Source organism: Hippocampus zosterae, chromosome 1 (genome assembly GCF_025434085.1).
Source record: "Hippocampus zosterae strain Florida chromosome 1, ASM2543408v3, whole genome shotgun sequence".
In the NCBI taxonomy this organism is placed as follows: domain Eukaryota; kingdom Metazoa; phylum Chordata; class Actinopteri; order Syngnathiformes; family Syngnathidae; genus Hippocampus; species Hippocampus zosterae.
Window position 1 is genome coordinate 21,632,292 of NC_067451.1, and position 13,451 is coordinate 21,645,742.

The window sequence follows — 13,451 nt, forward strand, 5'->3', positions numbered from 1 at the left end:
ACGTGAGTGAGCGATGACGCTATAGAGGACACCAGACCTGGACTCGCTGCGCATTAAAGCATGGCAGGTTTGCCGGACAGCCATGCGTTATTCGTCAGGAAGGGTAAACATTTGTTAGGCTCTCCTGTCCAAGCACAGATAGTCCGCAACCGACTTGACAAGCATCCCCTAAATGGCGTCTATGACGCCCAATCCATTAAGGAGCGATGCTGGCTCTGATGATAATGTATTGATCGCTTGTGATGGATGGCCTGCGTGCGGTTATATAAGTGAAGTTCTTTGCCAAGCTTGTAGCAACTAGGCCAACTGCAAAGTCAACATGCTGTCTCTAGCTGTACTTTACCTCCTCGCTGCAAGATGGACACACACACTACCTCTCTATCCTGACTCCAACTTGGAGACGCAGTCAGGTAAGATCAAATTCACATTGTAAAAACAATTTTTGTCGTGTTAAAATCTCTAAGATACGTGATTTTTATTTTCTACATAATAACGCTATTCCCTGCCATTATATGCTACAATAAGTGAATACTCCACTGTTAAAATGAGCTGTGAAGGTTGTTTTTAATGTAAAAATAAACAACAATGATAAAAAAAAAATATATATATATATTAGTTTAACAAAAAAGGAACAATATTAAAATCTTTTATTTGTCATACTATCTTTTATTTATAAAAACGATTGTGCTGTCTTTTTGACACATCATACTGCATGGAAGATATTTATTTCTGCCTTCCTTTTTGTTTGCCTTCAGTTGAATACATTTACGGTACTTGAGCTAAATTGTTGTGCCCTCTTTTTGTTACATCCAGATGGAAAACTGATTTTAATAACTTTTTGTATTGTCTTTTTCAGTTGAATGGTTCATTATCTCATTTTATTTTATAAATGCTCTCTTGTTTTGAATTGAATGCTACATCTTTATTTCAAAAGAGGTGTGTTTTCAATCATAAGAAAAAAAGAAAACCCTAAACACCGCTGCAGTCTGGCTGAGACCTCCAATAACTCTAAAGTGATAAACATGGTTTGTTCTCTATGATGATGGAACGTTAAAGGGTCCAACAACAAACATACCGTTTTTTTGTTTTCCTGAATTGTGATGGTTTTGCAGATACAAGGCCTCTGCACAATGCTAGCGAGTTATGTATGGTAATATGAATGTGATTCTGCACAGATTTCCTTCAGAAGCTGGTGTCAGAAGATGCCTCTTACACTACAGAAGGGGAACAGAGCGAGGTGAATAATCTGTATCCTCTACTGATGCAGCACAATGGGCAAAGTCAATCCTGGAACAAAGGTAGTTGAACGTATATTCATTTGGTTCGTTTAAACTGTAGACATCAGCAAGTGATGCATTAACACATTTATGTGGAATCTTCCGTTTGTGGTGAAAGGACCTGGCGTTTCAGCACAGCAGGATAACTATGCAACCATGGTAAATCTGAGCCAATCTGAATAAATGCAAAAAAAAAAAAAAAAACTTCCCATCCATGTGTCTATCATGTTTTTGTGTTTCTATTTGAAGATTGAGGGTCTTAAGGCAGTGGTTCTTAAGCTTGCTGCAGCTGACAAGCTTCGCTCTCAAGCTTTTGTCAGGTCAGAGCAAGGCGTGCCCAAAACCAATAAGAGAGGTGAGCCAAACCTACACAGCAAATTAGTCATTTTAACACAGCAGTAATTTGTAGGAAGCATATTATCTCTACATTAATTAGGGTCCCATTTTATTTAGGTGTTATGTGACAGCGAACCGCATTTGGGAACTTGAGTCAAAATGTGGCAGCACAGTGTCGTAGGGGTAAGCACATCTGCCTATGGGATTTGCTGTTTCAAACCCTCAACCTATCTCTTAAGTCATGAACAGTACAAAATATATTCTTAAGTTATATATTTTATATTTTATTGTGATAATACAATAGTATTATTAGTAGTAGTATTACTGTTGTTAAAACTTGATGTGTTAGAGAAAAAAAACAAGGGCAGTTTCAGAATCAGGACAACAGAAAAAAAATCAACTCGAAAAATTTGTTTGAAGAAAAATTGTCAGTTATGCGCACTCAGTGTGGTCCTGAAAAATTTTGAAACGTTTCGGCATTTTGATACAAACAGTTTCTTCTCTGTTCTCTCCTCCACTTGGATAACTCTGACATGTTTTACTCACAACGCTCCCACAAGTATATTTTTCCCCCTCTTATTTTCCTTCAGCCACCCATCCATTTTCTTCCACTTATCTGAGGTCAAGTCACAGGGCCGCAGCTTCAGCAGGAAGCAAACTCTTTTAAAAATATTTAACAGCCATGACTCATGCAATAAATAGCAATGAGCCTCCTCAGCATTGCGATCGGTAGATATTAATGTCATGGAAATTTTCCTTCGTGAGTAATACACTTCTTTCTGCAACAAGCCATGACAGTATAGATTTTTAACAAAACAGTCCCAACTAAATGTAACTCACCTGACTATTTTCACACAATAGTGCCTAAAAAACATCTCTTATTTCAATCTTGAATTGACGCAATGTTGCAAGGCTCATGCAGAATGAAGAAGTGGTGGAGTTATACAAAACTTCTCAGACAGTTGAAGTGTCCAAGAAGGTTAAACCAATTGTTCTCGTGTTCAACACATTCAATTAGTAATGGGTAAAAAAATGTGTCAAAACAAATGACAATGTGGGAAAAGACCAGTAGTAGTCATTTTTAAAAAAATAAAACAAGCTTGAGAGAACCAAAATAATTGAACCAGCTTTCAGTATGACACGGCACCATTTTAAATCACAATGTACTTTGGCCACAGCAATAAACCTATTGTTAAATGAATTACTTGCTTATGCTTCTTAACTGAATGTTATTTTCTTTGTAAAGGGAGAATTTTGGATGTAGCTGTTAGATTTTATGAGATCTTATCGGGGTACTTAATGTTATGGTGTGGCCAGTTAACGTATTGTCATTTTAGCATTTTCGGCAAGACAGTACTACGGTGTAGCATGAATTAATTTGAAGAGTATGATTGAGGACTTTTATGTCTGTATATCTGTCAAATACAGTACATATTATCAATATCATCACTGTCTAAAAGTTTTTAAGGTAAAGAAAATTATACAATGATGATCAGAGCAACAAATACCTTGGTTTGGTACTATTTGTTACAACGCAAGCTACATTTCCTGGTTCCAATTGTCATGACTAATTCTGTGTGCCTTTAACAGCGTGTTTCTGGAAATACTGCGTGACCAATTAGACATCATCGGTGACACCACCACAAGACTCCTTTCAACACTGAATGAAGAAAATCTATTTTTTAAAATTGTACAAATGTTTGGGTTTTTTTTTGTGACTGAATAAATTATTAGACAAGTGATGTGTGTTTTATTTGGGATATTTCTACGAAGTAACAGTTGCAACATAAAATGGTTGCCCTCTGTCTTCAGCTTTAAGGGGCCAATTGATCGTACATTCATATTTAAAGAAAACTGTGCTAAAGACTCATCTCATGTGTCTTAATTGCAACGTTCATTGTTTCGCACGCCTCAAAACATTGAAAACAACCGTATTAAGGAGCATCTCAATTGTCTTAATTGCACATTGAAGTGCAAAGATCGGGCACTAAGGAGCTTCCACCGGCTAACTAATCTCAAAGGATGTCTGGTGTATTCTCTATGGAAGTCTTTCAGCTCCTTAATAGTGATGTATGAAATCGGCCGTGTACTAGCTGGACACTATATGACGCCAAACTTTAAATTAACTTGTCATAATCCATATTTGTGTCATTTTTGGATTGTTTTAGGTTGAATATACATATTATGCTGAGTGTCTGTTCTATTTGGGGCTGTAAATGCCACCAAAAAGACTTGACTCGAGCTGAACCTATGATCTGTTTCTCAGGTTTGTTGTAATCAGGCTGCTATTTCTCAAATGCATTTGGCCACATAAAAAAAGTTAAAACGTTTTGATGGTTCTTCACAGTTTTTCGCATTCAGTGTAATTCATAAACAACATATCAACATTTTACAAATTCACAAATCATTCCAAATATGCACTGAGGTGGGAGAGACACAGTTGGGACAGACCAGTCGCACTCGTCTTTGCATCTGCAAAGTTATGAAGCGGAAACCTGTTGGTATTTGACTTTAATTTAATCCCACTTGAAACACAAAGGGTGAAGTGCACATTTGTGGTGCTAGTAATGATTCTGACATGCACATGGTACATTTGTGACAAGCGTCAATGATGTGACATTTTATGAGACGTCTCCACGAAAACGTCTCATTACCCCAAAACGTTTCTACCTTCTCAAACCTTGCCATTTTGTCAATCTCCTACATCCTCAATGGAATGTTTGGTGGGAAGTGTTATCATGTTAACAGAGGAACGAGGACCTAGGATTAGACAATTAGACAAATGAGATGAGCCCCCACTCATCATCCCTCTCAGAGGAGACAGCACACTTTTACAAAAACAAATGAGTAAAGTCAGAAATAATCACAGTCTGTGACCAGGTAGTCTGAGTAAGAATAAATTATCCGTCGAATGCAGGGGTGGGCAAAATACGGCCCGCGGGCCGGATCCGACCCATTGTTCTTTTTAATTCGGCCCGCCGAAGATTGGTGCACAATTAAGGTTTGATTGCATTCATTTCGTTTGGACTTGTAATGACAAGTATTTCAACACCAGGTGGCGCAGTTACTTCAAGTTGCAGAGCACAGGGAGAGAGGGGAAGACGAAGAAAGAGGGAGAGAGTAATGACCATGGAAGGGAAAGTGATATGTATCTGATTAAACGAAGCAGTTAACAAAGTACGAAACATTCAGGAGACGCCTGGAGTCGGAAAGACTCAAATCTACAAGACTTTGAAAAACAAGGAAGCGATTCTTACTCAGTCCGATTCTGGCAATTTCCATGGTCAGAGTGAATTGCTTGTGGCTCGAGTAAATGAACATTTCCTAGAATGGTTTGATTGTTATCATGTTAAAAACTTTCCGCAAACTGGACCGCTAATAAGAGTCGGAGAGCAGTCAAATGTGTAGAGCGTGAACAACAGGGGGTTCAGTACACATCCTTGAGGAGAACCGGTGCTGAGTGTGATGGTGGAGGAGAATGTTACATTATTACTGGCATACAAATACATTGTGCTGTCTTCTTTATTTTCTATTTCTATTTCTAACTTTTGGCCCTCCACAATATTTTCGGCTTCTCATTTGGCCCCCTCGGGAAAATAATTGCCCACCCGTGGTCTAATGGAACCAGGACAAGTAGAATTGTTGACTTATTTCATTATTTGATAGTTTGTTAATTTATACATGAAGCTAAACATTGTCTTGGAAAAAGTCAAAGCAAAAATTGTATTTTTACCATATATATTTTATTAGTATGTTAGTGGCACATTCCCCATCATGTCAGTTGTGTTAGTCCAGAATAAGATAGACAAGAATATTAATTTTCTGCATTATTAAAAGGAACAGTTTTGAAGAGTTCTGATTGTTACTCACTAACAATCATTGAAAATATTCTGTATGTATGTACACTATAAACACAAGTCTTGTAAATTAAATAAACAGTCAATTGCACAATTGGTCTTGTAGGTAACTAAAACAGTCAAAAGCACGAAAACGCTGTGTTCTGCGATTCGATTTCTAATGGCAGTAGTGGGAAACCAGTGGCAGGTGCGCCATACACAGCAATTCTAAAAACAAATTAAACCTCTGAAGTATTAAAAAAAAGAAAAAAACCCAAAGGTTCCCCATCCCTGTGTTAAGATGATTGATGGCTATTACATCTTTGGCACCATACAGCACCATGTACAGATGGATGAATGAACATTTTATTTCCTGTTACTGACCACTCCTAAGTAAGCCTTCTCAATTTCGATTTCAGCCGGACACGTCTGTTTGAACTCCTCCCGCTCATAGGCGTTGTGCAGGTATCGCCACACACCTGTCAATTGGACTGGGATGTCAAAGCCGCAGTACTTCTTGGAGGCAACCTGGAATGAAACGGAAGCATTAAAAAACTATAACACGCTAAATCCTCATGCCAAGCCATGGTGTACCTTCACACATTTTAGCCTTTATATACTGTCCATTTTCCATCATACAGTTTTGACTGAGGCCATGATTCTCCACATAATTGCACAGTCGTTCCTTGCCATATTCTTCACTGTTTGCAGTTACACTATATTGTGGATGTCTCAATCAGGCATATCTAATTTTATGTTGCACATTTCTCACTATATTGCTGTGATTTTTATGGTAGTCATTTTTTTCCACACAGACTGTTACTATAGACTACTGCAGCATTATGTGCAGGAAGGAATGTGGAAAGAAGATGCCCAAAATTTGGGAATAGCTCATGCTTAATGAAAAAAAGAAGATGAAATGCAATGTGTCTAGTGCAAAGCTTGCATAACTGCACGTCTGCTGTAAACATCGTTAGCCAGTCTGCCATAACATTACTGCCAGTGCACTTTCAGTGGCTGTATTGAACAAAGAGTAGGAATAACAAACACTTAAGAAGCACATTCTCTCACGAGCAACCAATGGCCACAACTTCCACTGAATTACTCAACATGCAGCCTGGCAAACGGTTAGCTACAGTTAGCTCAGGCTGCTGAGCCAACACGTCCTACTGTAAGCGTTCTCATTCGCTGACTTTGACATCATTCAACAGGCAAGTCTACATCTTTTGTAGCCACACACATTCAAAGTCAATCCAGTCTCTAACATGAGGATGTCGACTCTGGCGTACAGAAATAATCCCCGCGCCTCACATGCATATTTTATATTGGAATTATGTACAAATCATATGTAAATTACGGATTACAAGCCACTACTTTTTTCCACACAATCAACACTGCTCCGCGTAATATGAAGCGGCTTTTACATTTTTTTTTCCATCACGGGAATGAAAACATGGACCAATAAAATGAATGAGTTTTTCACTGAGGTCCAATGAGATTGTATGACTAATCACAACTTCCGCTCTTTTTGCCATAGTGCGGGGAAAATGTGTTATCCGGCAACAGTCGACCAATAAAATGAATGAGTAGTACACAGGGGTCCAATGAAATTGTATGATTGCCGGTAACCACGACGTCCTTATTTCAATCTTTCTTCTAACCCTGATAAACATGGAGAATACCAGACGAAAAGCATATGATGCATTTTTTGAACTAAAAGCGATCACTCTGGCAGTTAAAGAAGGAAATCGAGCTACTGCCCGTAATCTTGGCAAAGACGAGTCGATGGTGCGAAGGTGGAGGATCCTACAAGAAGAACTGATATTTGATTTGCCTCTCACTCGGACTGTAATTAAAAAAGGTGACCCCCACATCATACTGAAAACAAGCGGCCACGAGAGAACACATTTGTGTTTTGAGCCACGCAGCATCGGGCCTAAAGCTGCCAATGATGATAATTTTTAAGCGGCTGACTATAGAAATAATTTCATATATCTTTTCCCATATATATGATTTGCATTATTCTATTTAAAGCCGAGTGGGCTGCAGAGTTTCTCCTCGTAATTACGCAAATGCACATCAACATCTCTCTTTGTCTGGCCTCTTATTATGTGTTTCAACGTAATTTCGTTGTGTAAATGCATTTATCATGCTCATAAATATATGGAGATTATTTTAACCTTAAGAAATTTTGCGGGTTTTTTCTGCGTGGGTTCAGTGGGGACCGCGTCAGCGTTCTCACCCGGAGGCGCTCCACGGCGGCAGGGACGCAGAAGCAAACCCCCGCCTACTCATTGTCCAGCGGTTTATAATACGGTGCGACGCATATAATTATAACATTGATTTTTCTTCATAAATCTGAGCATGTGGCTCTTAATCAGGTGCGGTCAGCAGCCCGGAATTTACGGCATATGGTAGAGGAGATTTTAATCTGTGGTGGGTGTTCTGGAATGTAAGACAGGGGACTACTATGCAGTAGAACTTCAATTATACATTACACATGTTTGCAAAATGTATTAATAGCCAGTCTGGCATTAATAAATGATTCATCCTTCATCAATGTTTCTGAGAAAATGGATGGTGTATTTTTATTTGTTACTTGCAGGTACTTGTTTTTGCAGGTGCAGCTCTTGACCCTCTAGCCTCTGTATTATTTCTTTTCTTTGTTGTTTAGTCCAGTATGTATGATGATTCTTCTCTGTGATTGTCTCACCCTGATGACGTGCAGTTTGGGGAGAAGGTTGCAATCGGCTAAAGTGAGGCGGTCCCCGTCCAGGAACTTCCTCTTGGAGACGCTGATTGTCTCACTTGAGTTGTGGTCGATTTCTTCGGGTAGGGGGGAGTTCAGGTAATTGTCCAGACGATTAAACTCCCGTAGCAGGTTTTTCTCTTGAACTGAAAGATCAGACATAGAATTTTGTTCAGATTTTTAAATCTCGAATAAAACTTCAACAGTGCCCAAAAGGAAGCTTACTCACAGGCATTGTTTGGTGTGTTCTTGATGAAGGCGGAAAACTTTGCAAAAATGTCAGCGCCCACGTCAAAGGACTCTTTGTTGAGAGGGCTGAGGTGAGGATACCTGCAAAGGGAGAACATGTTTGTTTTCAACATGCTCCTCATTCTTAGTTTATGCACGTGTGGGACATTTTATTAGATACAATGCAATTTGAGTGATATACCAAAAAGCAATGTCTTTGAAAAGGTATGGACATGGCAGCAGGGCTACTTGGTGAACCTTTGGTGCTTTTTTTCTACAGCACTAACCTTTTCAAGAACTTTCCTACCTATACTTGTAGTTTGAGTTCCCCGTTTCTCCAAGATTCCCCGAGGTCCGAATGAGTTCCGATACGAACCTAAAGTCTAAATATGTCAATGTGAACTGCAGTACAATAAATCCAAAGCACCGGTTGGATTTTCACTCATGAAAACTGCACTTCATCCTCAAGCTAACAAATTACACTTGTCAATTCCCATGTGAATCTGTGCATGTGGTGCACACAGCAAATTCATCAATAAACACTTTGTCGTCTTGTAAATGGACAAAAGGGTGGTCTATGATTGTTGTTTTCTTGTGAAATACTTAAAGGAGGCCTATTGTGCATTTTCAGATCTCTGTGTCATAACAAGTCTGATGTGACTTCATTAATAAAAAGTAACTCAAGGAAAAATACTTAAAGCACTTTTATTAAGCTTCTTTTTCAAGCTTTTCCTGAAATCCGCCTGTTTTGAGGAAGCAGTTCTGTCTCATGCAGATGAGCCACATACCAACTCTTGAGATTGGTTAATTGTTGAACCCCAGGTCTAAAAACGTGAGTGCAAACTGCTGTGCAGCATGTACAGTTAGTGCAGTGAGAACATTTTTACTCATGTAGGCAGCACTTCATTACCAAACCACTGAGCTATACTTGCCGGTTAATGTACAGATATGTGCATGTTGCACATACAGCATACCTTGCCTTAGGATTTACAGATAGCGGTCAATTTTCATCAAGCCAAAATTCACAGAAAAAGGACAGGTTTGACCTCTCAATTGTTATCTAAACAATAACAATGACACCATTTTTACTCAGGCGTTTGAGTCATGTATGCCATAGGGCATGAATAGTACAGTCCACCTGAGAATCAAAATAGCACTATCCATTGATTGTATGTATTTATATTTTTTGATAAAACATCATCCATCCACTTTCCTCATTAGATATGCAAGTGAGGTAGAGGCTTTTTTACCTATCTTCGGGCTAAGGGGGGCACACCTTGGGCTGGTCGCCAGCCAATTGCAGGGTACATACAGACAGCCAACCATGCATACTCACATTCACTCCTACGGACAATTTAGGGTCTTCAGTGAGCCTAAAGTGTCCTTTGCTCCATCTCCTGAGCAAAATGCTGTTTGAGATCTTTTGAACAGCAGATAGCTCACTTTTTCATTTCAAGTGAATTGTTTGATGCATGAACCGAAAATCTAACATGTTTGCTCATTTTCACGTTGCGAGGTGAAAAACTCACCATGAGCGCGAAACTTGAGCCACATGTTGAGAGTAGAACTTCAGATGACCAATCAAAACGCATCCTCCTTTCACATGATTTTAAGTGAAGCGAAGATGTCACCGGCTGCAACTAGAGGATAAATTGGTCAATATTTTGCCTTGTCTGATTTCAGGAATGAATAAAGAAACAGATGAAATGGTGTTTCTCGTCATTTTGTGGCTGGTGTTTGGCCCTTTTTTTAAAAATGGGAAGATGGTATGTCATATACACAGGTATAATCTGGCCACATTTCAACCAATTAATCCTCTAAAATGTAGGCGCTGACAACGTTTTGTGGGTCATCTTGAAATTATCTGAACAGAGGATGCGTTTTGATTGCCACGCTACGTTTGATGGAACTCTTCTATTGGAGCTCATCAGATGGTATTAGAGGCATACGTGTAGCCTACCTGGGAGGGGCCAGTGTTTGCTCGAGGAACTCCTCGATTTTGATGAAGTCTGTTTTGAGGGTGCCATTGTAGAGCAAGAAAGGCGGGTTGGTGCCGGGGGCCAGGTCCTTCAGCTCTGCGGGCTTCCTGAAGTTAAGACACCAGGATGGAGAAATAACTCACTGGTCTATTGTGTAAATATAAAATAAAATATCATAAAACAAAAAAAATGACTGACTGCGCAACAGGAGTACCCCCCCCCCCCAACCCCCGCACCCCCTTACTAGTGGCACCTGTTGTGTGTTTTGACACTCTCAATTACAGTACCATAGTCCATTACAGGCTTCCTGATCCCGTTTTTCCACCACTAATGACAAAGTTCACACAATGCGGGGAAAAAAAAGATGTATGTTTGGAGGCGATACAGACATCTTATTACACACCGATGGTGTGAAAAGTTTTGAGGGGCGGGGGGAAAAAGAACAACATGCCAGTTCTTTTCTGAATAGAAGGTCTTTGAGCACATAACACTGACAGGAAATGGAGGAGTGCTTACTTCCTCATGTCAACAGTGGTCACGGTGAACTTGACTCCTTTCAACCACAGCACCATGAAGAGCCCCTGGCAGAAGGGACAGTTGCCCACGTTCTCGCCGTCATGGCCGGCCTGCCGTACAAAGAGAAACTACTTCAATTTCTTTCTTGCTTGTTAATTTTCCAAGGCACATGTAGGGAGGGGTGTTTGCTGGAAGCTGGGATGCAGGCATTGTGTTACATCAGAAGAAATGAACATGTGCTCACAACGTGGCCACACGGACTATTTTAAGTAGAGACAAACCAAAGTGGAGCAAACCTGCCTGCGAGAGGCTTCAGTCAGACCTGCAGGATGAATTTGCAAGTGAAAAAATACTGGAGCGTCCCCGCTGTTTCGTATTGTGTTCTATAATGTTGATGTTAGTTCCTATTTGTAAGGGGAGTGCAACCTCTACATTTGAATGGGATGTTCATACTACTCAGGGTGTTTTAATACCTTTGTCCAGCATCTCTGCTCCAGATGTCACCATTGATACGTCGGTCAGGGTTTTAATGTTGGTTAAATATTTTTTTAAATCTAATAACAATGGTTAGGGTTTTTTTTGCACCGACAGATTTTATGATCACGATTCATAAACCGCACAAAAAATAAAATATGGTAAGCTATTTGTCACAGCTTATTAAAAAAAATCTGATCAATTGAAATTGGGTGTGCCTGTGTCATGTTTGAAATAGGTGAGATTCTCAAGAGTCAAAAACACCATAACTCGGCTTTTAATGAGAAATAAAGCCAGACAACATCAGTCCCTCCCTTCCCTCTCACACAGCCAAGAAAGCACATTTCACAACTCTTAGGTATTTTGCAGCTTGGGGGCTTTTCGGGCTAACCTTCTAGGAACATACACCACCCAAACTCAGCTGTCCTATGACCTGGTATAGAAAATGAAGTTTTTGTTGGGAAACAAGGACCCATTTTCTTGACTGCATGTGCATGGTTGAGTGGGTGTGCCAGCTTTGGGGGCCTGTCATCACAGAACATGCTCTCTGCTCACTTCGGCCGTGATAAGGTTGTGCCTGTCCTCTGATAAAAACAGACCGACTGCTCATCTGATTAATACAAACATTAAAAAGTCAAGAGTGCATGCAAGCAAATTTAAAGGACATGTCCTTTTATTGATTATATGGATTCTTGCGTTGGCCTTTCACATTTTTAAAGTAATAGTATCTCCTTCATGGCAAACAGCCTTTCTCCAAGTGGGGAAAAAAATCTGTGGGAAAGTACTTTTTTAAAAAAGTTAAAATTGTTATTGAAAAATTGAAATACTGACCTTGACAAATAACTCAATGCTCGGCTCCTTCTCTGAATGTTGTCGTAATGCCATGCCGTCCCCAAAACTGATTTTTTTAAATTCACGTCAAAGTCAAAACAGCCTAAAAAATAAGTCAAAAGAGCGATAAGAGAAGCAAGCAGAGAACGTCAGGAGAGTGAGGGACACCTCGGGTCTGCTGGTTGCTTGCTATCGCCCTCAACACACTTGACAAGTCAGTGGAGGGGGAGGACCCAGAGAAGGGGCGGGGTTCACGTTCTTATAAAATCTGTGAGGAGGGCCTAAAATAGCCACTGTATGCACAAATTGCATTACGCAGGAGTTGATAAAGCCATGACTCAAAACACACATTTTCTTGTGGTCGACTCACATTCCAGTACTATGAGACAAATAGAGAGGTGGGGCGGGATTCGCTGGACATATTTTCACCATTTAATACAAATCATATATTGGACATTAGTGAAGAGACATCAAATCTTATGTTTAAAGCAGTGGTTTTCCAACATTTCCACCTCCAAACCAAGTTTTTAATTGTAATATTTTTCTACCAATTCCAATATCACAGAATTGACAAACAAGTTTTCATCAAAAATGAGGTTTGATTCCTAAAAAGCATTTTATTATGTTTCTAAGCAGGAGGAAAAATCATTTTCTTTCTCAGACCCTTAAACATCTGTGTCAGAACAATCATTTTTGTTCCCGGCGCAAATTGAGTGCACTTTTATTTCTTTTGGTATTTTGGAAGGGGATGGTGGCACGTCTATACTGCCCAAAGACAGCTGGGATAGGCTCCAGCACGCCCCGAGGCGCGACGCTTGCAAAGATAAGCGGACTCGAAAATGGATGGATGGATGGATATTTTGCAAGACCAGGGGTCATCAAACTTCTTGAGGCTGAGAAAAAAATTGTCGGGCACTGATTAATGCAAAGAGCTACCAGTTTGATCCACAATTCAGAAATAACAAATGTGGTTAAATTGTCTTAAATAAAGGTATTGTTCGGGCCTGACAAATTTAATTGGTCAGTATGATTGTAGCTATGTTAAAATAGGTGAAAACCTGCTTAAAATCAATAGTCACCCAAAATTAATGTTGACATCTTTAATCAATGCTCACAACAACCTCAGAAAATATTAGAATGAAAGCCCAAGTATGAGGGATTTTAGGGCGTTTACCTCTTCATAGAGCCGCTCACTACAAAGCTTATGTCACTTAATGAGAGAAAC

General features: G+C 39.7%; 2 protein-coding genes across 3 annotated transcripts; one reads left to right on the top strand and one right to left on the bottom strand.

The window, feature by feature from the left end:
- Nucleotides 1-241: 241 nt before the first annotated feature.
- urp1 (urotensin-related peptide 1) lies at nt 242-3,353 on the top strand. Its single transcript, XM_052081449.1, has 5 exons — nt 242-410; nt 1,176-1,298; nt 1,396-1,436; nt 1,527-1,632; nt 3,204-3,353. Exons 1-5 carry the CDS (start codon nt 320-322, stop codon nt 3,233-3,235), a joined length of 393 nt encoding a protein of 130 aa, XP_051937409.1. The 5' UTR covers nt 242-319; the 3' UTR covers nt 3,236-3,353.
- A 575-nt stretch (nt 3,354-3,928) lies between these two features.
- On the bottom strand, nt 3,929-12,448 carry clic2 (chloride intracellular channel 2). Of its 2 annotated transcripts, none has more exons than XM_052081293.1 (6): nt 12,227-12,448; nt 10,922-11,049; nt 10,387-10,512; nt 8,428-8,528; nt 8,163-8,344; nt 3,929-5,977 (listed from the first exon to the last, which is right to left on the bottom strand). In XM_052081293.1, the coding sequence occupies exons 1-6, from the start codon at nt 12,278-12,280 to the stop codon at nt 5,816-5,818; spliced, it is 753 nt and encodes a 250-aa protein (XP_051937253.1). In that variant the 5' UTR covers nt 12,281-12,448; the 3' UTR covers nt 3,929-5,815. The 2 variants fall into 2 exon arrangements, with proteins under 2 accessions (XP_051937253.1, XP_051937261.1); XM_052081301.1 differs by having other exon boundaries at nt 10,922-11,031; nt 12,227-12,446.
- Between the last annotated feature and the right edge of the window lie 1,003 nt (nt 12,449-13,451).